Here is an 11,616-nt window from a genome sequence, read left to right on the forward strand (position 1 = left end):
GGGCTTCCCTGGTGGCGCAGCGGTTGCGCGTCCGCCTGCCGATGCAGGGGAACCGGGTTCGCGCCCCGGTCTGGGAGGATCCCACATGCCGAGGAGCGGCTGGGCCCGTGAGCCATGGCCGCTGAGCCTGCGCGTCCGGAGCCTGTCTTCCGCAACGGGAGAGGCCACAGCAGACGGAGGCCCGCATACCACCAAAAAAAAAAAAAGACATGAGGAAAACCTATCTTTGAAAAACCTATCTTTGAAATAGGATCATCCTCCCGCGGCATGTGGGATCTTCCCGGACCGGGGCGCGAGCCCGCGTCCCCTGCATCGGCAGGCGGACTCTCAACCACTGCGCCACCGGGGAAGCCCTGTGTGTGAAACTTTTGAGAACTGTAAAGCACTATACAATTTAAAGAATTTTTCATTCAATTAAAAAAAGTTTAAAAAAAAAAAAAAAGCTGTGAGTGAAACTTAGGTGGCCTGGGATCAAGGTTTTCCATTTGGATCATGTGAGAGACTTCCTGTGAAATTAAAGACATGAGGAACGGGCTTCCCTGGTGGCGCAGCGGTTGCGCGTCCGCCTGCCGATGCAGGGGAACCGGGTTCGCGCCCCGGTCTGGGAGGATCCCACATGCCGAGGAGCGGCTGGGCCCGTGAGCCATGGCCGCTGAGCCTGCGCGTCCGGAGCCTGTCTTCCGCAACGGGAGAGGCCGCAGCAGACGGAGGCCCGCATACCACCAAAAAAAAAAAAGACATGAGGAAAACCTATCTTTGAAATAGGATCATCCTCAGTGAAGAATAGTTTCTGAGGTCATATCCTTAATTTAGTAGATGTACTTTAAAATCTGTTAGAAATTGCCACCACCTTTGAAATGACTTTTTTACAGTCACTGTTTGCTATCCCCCAAACCACAGCTGTTGGCATTTTGATTGCTATTGAAATGAATAGCACTCCACATTGTGGCAATCACACCCATCATAAAAGTTAAATGAACATTCTTGTAATACCCGCTGGGATAGGACAGAGGTAGGAGATAAGGATTGAGCACACAGGATAAAATATGTCACTGACAAATTGAAGCTACTGCCTTAATACAGCGTCGTGTCTTGCTTGTCACCTATATCTGTTTTGTTTTATTCCAAGCTATTTCAAAAACACAAATACTGTGTTGAAACTGAGAATCAGAATGAATCATTTCTATTATCTGTCAGAATTTGCCTTGCCATTGCTAGACTCCCTGTGTTGTTTTCCCTTGCTGGATGTACAGTTTGATAAATCTTTTTGCAGAGATGCTTTATTCAAAATATGACTGTAGTCAGAATGTGACTACAAAGAACTATCATTTCTGAATTGGGAACATTGCATTGGTTGTGGGGTTTTTTTGTCATAAAATTTTGTGAAAGACCTTTCATTTGTTGTATTAATATTTCTTTTTTTAATAAATTTGTTTCCATTTTGGTTTGGTCTCAGAAGGGTTAACATCATGGCTGTCACTACTAACATCTGAATCTCCAGACTAACTGAAATGCAGACCCTGCTCTGTGAGGGCTTCTCTCCATTGCGCGCTCTGCTCTCCGCAGTTTGCTTTAAAAAGTAACAAGGGCTTCCCTGGTGGCGCAGTGGTTGAGAGTCCGCCAGCCAATGCAGGGGACGCGGGTTCGTGCCCCGGTGCGGGAGGATCCCGCATGCCTCGGAGCGGCTGGGCCCGTGAGCCCGCATGCCGCGGAGCGGCTGGGCCCGTGAGCCGTGGCCGCTGAGCCTGCGCGTCCAGAGCCTGTGCCCCGCAACGGGAGAGGCCACAACAGTGAGAGGCCCGCATACCGCAAAAAAAAAAAAAATCTGTATCATTCTTATTTCAGAAGAATAAAAGATTTGAAGCAACCTGATCATTTATCTTGTCTAAAAGCTTCACACCCATAAGGAAGGAATCTCCCTTTACCCCTTAGCTCAGTCTTCGTATGTCCTTTGTAGACATGTCTGATTCTTCTTTGGCGTAGAAGAATTTGTATCCATGCCCTGGACTATAAACTCCTTGAGGGTGATGAAACCTTCTTCTGTACAATCCCCTGTAGTTCTTAAAACAGGGCATGGATATCAGTTTTGCCTACCTCACAAATTTCAGGAGCATAAATGATATATAATAGAATGTACACCTCCTAACAGTGATAAATGCCAAGTGTGCAATTAAAGTGAACTCAAGACACATACAGACCAAAAAAATATACTGTTCTTTTTCACCACTTATATAGCATATCTGGCAGCAACTTTGACATATAGTAAGTGCTTAATAAATGTTTGTTAAATTACGCTAAGAATGGACTAGAATTTACCTCTCCTAGGTCACCTCTTTTTGCTAAACCATACAAATTTTCCTTCTTTCAGAAAGCATTCACTGAGAGTTTCTTTCACGTGCCAGAGCCTGGCCCTAGCACTATGAAAACAAAGTAAATTCACTATCTTACCTTCCAGCATAGAAGACAGACACAACAAAGTAGATATAATTCATTGTGGTAAGTGTTGCAATTAATGTATGTAGACAGTACTATGGCAACATAGAAAGTAAGCTGTGAATAAGAGATTGTTCAGTTCGTTTTTGAAATGAACAGAAGTTTGTAAAAAAAAAAAAAAAGAGTGGAAGAAGAGCTTTGTCAGAAGAGCAGTTTGATAAGAAATGGATGCTCAAAATAGCACATGGCAGAAAGAGAAGTTTCACGTGGCTCATGAAGAATGTATATGGAGGAATTATTTGGGGTGCCAAGTTGTAAAGGGTTTCTTAGTACTGGGAGGAAGAGCGGATTCTTTTCTGTCGGCACAGGTTGACCCTCTAAAACCCCATCGCGCTTAAGAAAGGCAGATGGTCAGGTGAAAGGTATTGGAGTAAGGAAGAAATTGAAAATGGGGGGAATAGGAGGCTGATAGCATTTAGGAATGGGATGAGATGCTAACCCAGGCAGTGCCAGTAGAAATGGAGGGCAGTAAAGAGAGGAAGAATATGAAACATATTGTTCATCTTAAATTTGCTTGTTGCCCCTGGGAAAAGGAACTAAGAAGCCAGAAAGCAAGGAATCTGAATAGAGACAGAGAAGCAGGCCATAAAGAAAAGTCTGTTCTGCATGCTAGGAGCACCAGCAAAAAGCCATCCTTCTCCCACATACAGTGGTCCAGGCTTCCCATAGTCACTGTGACACATTTTGGTGGCTCCTGCTGTCCCTCTCGCTGCCCAGATTTCTGTTATCCTCCTCTCACCGCATTGAAAGTGCACCTATATCAAGGATTTTCCATTTTGTGTATAACAGATTTTTCACCTTAGAAACAGTGGTTATCTAGTTAGTCTTGAGAAAGTGACTCTGACCAGGAAAACACCAGGCCAGACAGTCTTATTTACCAGGCGTTCTGAGGTGATGGGAGCCCTGGGTAATTACCTTTCAAATATCACCATGTAGTTGATAATCCTAACAGAATGTATTCTGTCCAAATGTTAAAGAACAGGTGGATCGGGCTTCCCTGGTGGCACAGTGGTTAAAAATCCGCCTGCCAATGCAGGGGATACGGGTTCGAGCCCTGGTCCGGGAAGATCGCACGTGCCGCGGAGCAACTGAGCCCGTGTGCCACAACTACTGAGCCTGCGCTCTAGAGCCCCGGGTTCGAGCCCTGGTCCGGGAAGATCGCACGTGCCGCGGAGCAACTGAGCCCGTGTGCCACAACTACTGAGCCTGCGCTCTAGAGCCCGCGAGCCCCAGCTACTGAGCCCACGAGCCACAACTACTGAAGCCCGCATGCCTAGAGTCTGTGCTCCACAACAACAGAAGCCACCACAGTGAGAAGCCAGCACGCCGCAACGAAGAGTAGCCCCAGCTCGTCGCAACTAGAGTAAGCCCACGTGCAGCAACGAAGACCCAACACAGCCAAAAATAAATAAATTTTAAAAAAAAAACAAAAACAGGTGGATCACTGAAGAGGAAATGTAAAAAGCTAGTAAGCTTCTGAAAATATTATTAACCTCTCTAGTAATCAGGAAAAAAAACTAAGCACAGAATAAGATACTGTTTTCCAGCTCTCAATTTGCAAAACTTAAAAAGCCAGACAATACTAAGTGGTGTTAAGGATAGGAAGCAGAGAGACCCCTGTTACATGTTGATGCTAATGCATTTTGCTACAACCACACAGAAGAGCAATTTGATGATATCTGGCAAAGTTGAAGATCCCCCATGTCTAGCAACTCCAGTCTTAGAAACTCTCCCATAAGTACATGTGGAGATATTCACAAGAATATTGATGGCAGCCTCCTTTTTCTTAAGATGAGAGTTTTTTTAAAAAATTGAAGTGTAGTTGATTTACAATGTTGTATTAATTTCTGCTGTACAGCAAAGTGATTCAGTTTTACATATATATACACACACACACACACACACACACACACACACACACATTCTTTTTTATTTTCTTTTTCCTTTATGGTTTGTCATAGGATATTGAATATAGTTCCCTGTGCTAGACGGTAGGACCTTGTTGCTTATCCATTCTATATCTAATAGTTTGCATCTGCTAACCCCAACCTCCCAATTCATTCCTCCCCCATCCTCCTTCCCCTTAGCAACCACAAGTCTGTCCTTTATGTCTGTGAGTCTGCTTCTGTTTCGTAGGTAGATTCATCTGTGTCATATTTTAGACTCCACATATAAGTGATATGGTATTTGTCTTTCTCTTTCTGGCTTACTTCACCTAGTATAATAATCTCTAGTTGCATCCATGTTGCTGCAAATGGCATTATTTCATTCTTTTTTATGGCTGACTAGCATTCCATTGTTTATATGTTCCACATCTTTTTTATCCATTCATCTGTCAATGGACATTTAGGTTGTTTCCATGTCTTGGCTATTATGAATAATGCTGTTATGAACATAGGAGTGTATGTAGCTTTTTGAATTATAGTGGCAGCCTCTTTTAAATAGTCTGTAAGCCAATCCTTCAGAAAATGGGTAGTCATTCAACAGAATTTATGTGAAACAACAAAACCTTACATATATCAACAAGGATAAATCTGAAAAACAAAAAGATGAGCAGAAATTTCAAGTTCCAAGTGAGTGCTTGTCAGGATGGCATCCCATGATGGATAATGACATATGTATAAAATTAAAACTTATAAATGTATAAGATCGTACATTTGCTATGGGTACACAAAAAATAAAAGTGTGAAACATACATGGGAATGATAAATACCAACTTCAGGATAGTGGCTTTCTTGGAAGGAAGGGGGTTATTTCACTGAAAGATATTTGGGGGCTTCAATTGTCTTTATAAAGTTTTATTTGTTAGGCAGGTACACAGTTTTTATTGTATTCTCTGAAATTCTTGTATGACTAAAATATTTACAATGAAGAAAAAACCCTGCATATGGCTTTACTTGTGCGTTCATTCGTTTAACCTGTCACCCATCAGTCTTTTCAGCTACCCATTCATTTATTATTCTTTTCTATTCAAAATAATTTTATTTAAACAATCTCAGAAGTTGATCACGGCTTAAACCAAGTTGGGAGAAAGGAGCATAATTATAATTGAAAGACAGATTTAAGGGAGATTTGAGGGTGAAGTTGCCAAGACTAAACAACTGGATGAATGTATATGTGTGCATGTAGGGAATGTATTCATTCCCCAGGAATCAAGGGTAATGTATTGAGGTTTCTAGCTTGGTATCGGCCCACTGCGCATGCCAGTGGGACCAAAGAGAAGGAGTGATATTGGAACGGAGGGGAATAGGGTATCGAATTTTGTCTCAGTCCATGTCACACTTTTTTCCCATAAACCTGATAGATAATCTTAAAAACTTTAATTCGGTAATTATTTATTAAATATTTGCCATGTACAAGGCACAATAAATATAAAGAGATCCCTTAAATGTATGCATAAATACTCTTTTTCATGAATATGTTTCTTTAAAATTTATACCATTCATTTTTAAGCATCATGGACAGTTACTGCTCCAGTAAATTCAATTGGGTAAGCAATTTCAACTGAATCCAGTTGAATGGCAGTAGGCAGCCTTCATTAAGTTATTGGGTAACTATTTGAAAAGGAGTGAGAAGCCATTAAAAACTTCAGACTGTGCAAACTCATTTAAGTTTGCAAATTCAGAAGGGAAGTTAAAGGTGATTATCTTGAAAACATCCCCCAAATGTGTAGTGTGTTAACTGAGTAACAGCTGGGTAAGGCTTACTTTAGACATTCTTTCTTAAAAGTTATTTAGTTCTTACAACAGTAAATGTACAACTATATGGATAATTTCAGCAACACTTTGAGTGAAAATTGATATATTTATAAAACTAGAACTATTGGTCTGTTATCTCTGTCTTCATCTTTTTCATAGCTTCTCTTGCCTGTTGATTTATTTTCAGAAGAGGGAAGTGGTCTCAGGGACTAATGGGATACAGAGAGGCCAGTTACTCTGTGGGTTTACAACTCCAGAACATTTCAACCAAGTCCTTCTTTTCCTTTTCCTAGGCCTCACCCATGTCCTATGTTCAAAATTCTATATTTTAGTCCTGTTCCCAGTAGAAACATGGATTCCCAATCTTAAATCCCCTTATGGTCTCACTCTTCCTCCTCCGTAGGTATCTTTCCAAGACTATGTAATAGGCAAAGGCTAGGAAGATGATTTTGTGTTCCAGTGCTGTGTGATCACCTGGGTTCCTTGGAAGCCTCAAGGGCATTAGATTAGAATAAGACCTTCATAATCTTACCTTTGCTCTACCCCATCCCAATATACATCTACATATATATTAATTTTAATTTTGCTTATTTCCTCCAATGTTAGAGAAATAAGCCAAAGACCACAGTAAAGTAACAATAAAGGCATAATTCCCTAGAGACTTGGAAAAGACATCATTCGTTGCCTCATTATGGCTGCTAGTCAGCCTCTTTGATGTAAAGCATCTGTCCTCTTCAAGGAAACGAGAACGGTCTGGTTTTCCTTTCTAGTCTGTGAGGAGCCACAAGCCCCATGTTACTGGGTTGCAAGCTGCTTGACTGCCTTTGTTAACATGCTGAAAATTTCATCGGCTGTCTTTAATAAAAGAGGATGTGTGTGAGGGAAGACATCAGCAGATGTGGTTGGGTTTCTGTTCCCCAGTCCATGAGTCATAGCTGGCAGAGAGCAATGACACCACTATGTAATCAGACAGCCAGTCAGTCACCTGGACTTCTTGCATTTCAGTTATATAGTGAGGTAGTCTTTAAATCTGTTTAGTAAGCTTTACATGCTCATATGAAAAGGCTTTTCATTCCCTCTCCTTCTGTCTAACAATATTTAGTCATTTATGGCTTCTGTTAATAAAGTTTCATTTGAACATTTATTACCTTAACTAATTACACGGCCAAGAGAAGAATTCTACTTTATGGAAGGATAGACATGTGATCTGATACACTTTTGTTCTGTAGGAACTTCATCTTCTTATAGGAAACTTCATCTCACAAACCCTAAAAGGACGTAATCTAGAATCTGGAAATAACCTCTAGAACCATGCTTCTCCAATTTTAATAAGCATACAAAGCATTGGGAGATCTTGTTGAAATTCAGATTCTGAGTCAGTAGGTGGCAACTGAAATTCTGCATTTCTGTCAAGCTCCCAGGTGATGCCAGCGCTACTCCTTGCAATTTTTGTAGCAAGGCTAGAAGACCTGAAGGCATTCAGCCCAGTGGGCATCCACTAAGCTACCCTGGTCATTGCTGTGGAGGAGAGACATGACAGGCTTAAAAGATAAAGAAGCCCTTGTCTTTGAAGAGAGAAAATAACCATATAAGAAGAAAGTCTTCTATATCTAGTTTTATTCATAAATGTTTAAGAAACACATGAAATTTTTTATCATAATATTGGTTGATACTATCAAAGCAGTTACCTAAGACAGTGATACTCTTATGTCACATTTGAGCACACCAGTATGTAAATTTCATCAGTTTCTATTTATTCAAATAAGAAGCTATAGTGATGCTTTAAGCGTTACATAATGTATGTCCGTAGGCTTTTAAAATTTAAAAAAAAGACTTTTTTTTACTCTATTAAAATAGACATATCTAAACCAAAATGTTTCATCTGAATGTAGAAATCTATAGCTGCTTAAAAATATCGAATGATGTCCTTAAATATGCACATTTTTAGTTTATTTGGATTTTGACTCCTTAAGGGACACAGTTAATGAGTATATGTGAGCTTTCAAGAGATCGGTTATCCCACATTAACTTCATAATGTCAATTCTTGATTATTTTTGTTTAATGAGTAACACTAACACGGATAATGCAAAATTAGAATCATTCCAAACACCATTATAATTAGCATTCCGAACTCATTTTGATAACAGATATAACTGCCTATTTGTGTTTTCTTCAAATAATATTAACTTTTTTTCATCACTTGATAGCAGAAAGGTGACTTCAAAGTAGTCTAAGGAGAGATGGACCCCAGGCTGCAATTTAGTAACAATAGTAAAGCCTATTTATGTGGCTTGGTATGTACTTCACCATCTGTTTTCACAGCTGTCTTTTCCAGGTTTAACCTAAGAAAGGCTACAAACCTAGTATAGACAGAGCCAATTCACAAATCCTCAGCATTTGGACTCAGTGGTCATTCCGGCGTATTGACAAGAAGATCCTACTTTGTGTGTTTGAGATGATGAGGAGACAGAAAAGAAGAGGGAAAAGACAATAACTTTGTATCCTCATGTAATCTCATTAACAACCCTGTGAAGCAAGTACTGTTCTCATCCCGTTTCCAGAAGAAACTGTGGTCTCAGTGCTTCCTAAGTGCACATGTCACTGGAGTAGAACTGGCATTGGAACCTAGGCAGTGTGATTCTGTAACCTCTTGAGTTGTTTTTAATAATCCCCTTGAGTTGCAATTATAGTTAGGTACAGACCTGATAATAAAGTGGTTCAAGAAATAACCACTACCCCACAGAGCCATCTGGTTTCTATCAGGCCCATCACTGGGCCTTTTCTATTTCTGGTTAGTAGGGAATGGTCTCCAGCCGTGGTTCTCCCTCCCCATTTCCTCTCTTCCCACTCAGGATAGCAGGAAGTCTGAACATTTCATCTACTTAGCATCTCCAGTAAGTCAGTCTGTGAACACACTTCACCTTCAATTTAGTAGCTGTTTTTTGACAGTCATGCTAAGCTCTGGGAGCAGACATAATTCAGAAATGTGTCCCAGCATCAAGAAACTCAATATAACAATGGGTGGTATGATAACAAAGTTCTTTTAGGAAGACAGAGTAGGTGGTGTTATTTTAGGTTTCCAGTGTGGAGCTATTCACTGCTCATGTAATTTAGAGCTATGTTTATTTGGATTGGTGTTTAAAATTAGAAGTTGACCATCTGTATTTTTCTTGATAAGTATGGAGTCATCCTGACCGAAAGGTTTTCGAAGGTCAGGAATAGCTTATATTTGCAACATTATTTTTGGAAAAGAAAAAAGGATACAGAAGAGTCGGAAAATAATACCCAGCAGTTGAAGACTTAAGACAACTTTGGTATACATCCAAAGAGACATGTTATGCAGCCATTGAAATAAAAATTATAAAGTATGTATAACAACATAAAAATCATAAACATGCATGTGCTAGACCTCAAGCAAAATGAGACAAGAAAAGTGAACTTGACATTTGTAGAGTGTTTATTATGTGCATGTATCAATACTATGCTACTTTTATTTTCTCATTTTATCTTTCTAACAACATGCAAAAAAGTTGATGTTTATTCAGTATTTCATAAATGAAAGAATTGGGACACAGATATGTTAAGGGACCTCACCAAGGTCACAGCCGGTGGTCGAGCAAGAACTCAAATCCAGATCTCTTCAAATCCAAGTCTGATCATCTTTTCCCAGCTGATTTGCTCTGAGCTATTCAACCCTCCCCCCAGCATTGTTTCTGATTCAGAAATAATTGTATGTACAGTAAAGAGTGGAGTCATATGAATTCAGCTGAACAAAATGCTTGCATTGTGAAAACGCTAAACCATAAAAATAATTGTGAATTATTTTAGGCCGTATCATAGTTGCCAAGACAATTAATAGTTGACACCATCTATAAAATGAAAATATAATCTTAGCATAAACAATTTTAGTTTTATCTGATGTTTGAAATATGCATTTATGTAACTGCCAAGGTATCAGCTGCCCTTTGTTAGCCAGAAAGTTCCAGGGACAAGACAAGAAGAGAACAGCCCTTATTCGTAGATAACAAGCAAAGTGTTTTTTTCCTTTGGGAAGGCCTTGTTGTTGTTAACTAATGTTTGAGAATTTGGGGATGGAAACCCTTGTATTAAACTAGTGCTACATACTATATTGCTATATTGATTGTAAACATCGACCATTACAAGTTTAAAAGCTGTTTGACTTAAAAATTAGAACTTTATCTCATTAAACTGCATGAGTTAAATTTGGAAAGCATTTTAGTGGTTGCATTTAAATTTTTTTCAGGGTTTTCACCCTGAAAACATCAGTAAAATTTAACAATATATTTTACTTATTTATATATGTTTGCAGAAAGGGCCTAGAATATTGCTAAGGAGAGAAAGCAAAGAATGGGTAGACATAGGTTTGTTTACTTTTCCCACTTAATTTTTTATTTCTTGGCATTGAGTTGAAAAAAAGTTCAATTCTTTCCATCTAAAATTGTATCCCGTTTAACTTTTTTTTCAGGAAAGTAGGGTGTGACTAGGTTACTAGGTCTCCATAGGTAACCTATACTTTCTCATTAAAGAAAAAGCTATTTGCCTAACTGCCTGCCCTCTTTAAAGCACAAAGTACACAGCAGCTGTTTGAAAACCTTTTTTTCCCTTCCTGTTTTATCTATTTTTATAAATTGCTACATTGCTTCCATAAAATGCCTCCAGACATAAGGGAGCCATTTGCATAAATGGATGAAGATTTTTGTCTTCCATGAAGGAAAGCTTGCCATGGCCTCTTAATCGTTTTCCTTCCTCTCTCTGGTTCCAGTATCCGGCTGCTCTGATGAACTTGGGAGCCATCCTGCACCTCAATGGACGACTCCAGAAGGCCGAGGCCAACTACCTGCGGGCGCTGCAGCTCAAGCCGGATGACATCATCACGCAGTCCAATCTCCGCAAACTCTGGAACATCATGGAAAAGCAAGGCTTGAAGACTTCCAAGACTTGACACAGGAGGGCCGTACCTCATCCTCCTCCATATTTGAAAGCCAGCTTCATTAACGAACAGAACTTGCCAGCAGTGCTATGACAAGAGCTAGTTTGGACTTCAAGACAGGGGGCAGAGGTAGCTGAGGTCACTGCCACTTCTGGGAGTATCCACTTTGCTGTGGGCACAGCCGTGAACACCAAAAAGAGGAACATTGGAAACCTTCTGCAGGATGTAATTGTTACCCATAGAACTGTAAACCAGAGCACTTAAAACAGGATCTTTTGGCATTCTTAAAGGGGGGAGGGGAGTCTAAGTTTCAAATTTTGTTCAATTTTGAAAGCTAACTTAGAAATTATACTGTTCCTTAAACACTGTGAGAGGAAGTCAGAATTTCTGTTCAGCCACGGTAAACTATTACGGTCAAGTGTTCACACGCAGTGATTCAAGTGTCGTGTGAATCCTGGTGAGCTGGCCGGTTG

At 40.1% G+C, this 11,616-nt stretch overlaps 1 protein-coding gene across 1 annotated transcript in view; it reads left to right on the forward strand.

The window, feature by feature from the left end:
* TMTC2 (transmembrane O-mannosyltransferase targeting cadherins 2) overlaps positions 1 to 11,352 on the forward strand; it is a 439,654-nt gene extending 428,302 nt beyond the window's left edge. The window contains exon 10 of the mRNA XM_024122943.2: positions 10,976 to 11,352. Within this exon, the coding sequence (XP_023978711.1) occupies positions 10,976 to 11,155 (180 nt within the window). The 3' untranslated portion in view covers positions 11,156 to 11,352. The remainder of the gene's footprint in view (positions 1 to 10,975) is intronic.
* Positions 11,353 to 11,616: the final 264 nt, after the last annotated feature.

The sequence above is a fragment of the Physeter macrocephalus genome, chromosome 6 (assembly GCF_002837175.3).
Source record: "Physeter macrocephalus isolate SW-GA chromosome 6, ASM283717v5, whole genome shotgun sequence".
Lineage (NCBI taxonomy): Eukaryota > Metazoa > Chordata > Mammalia > Artiodactyla > Physeteridae > Physeter > Physeter macrocephalus.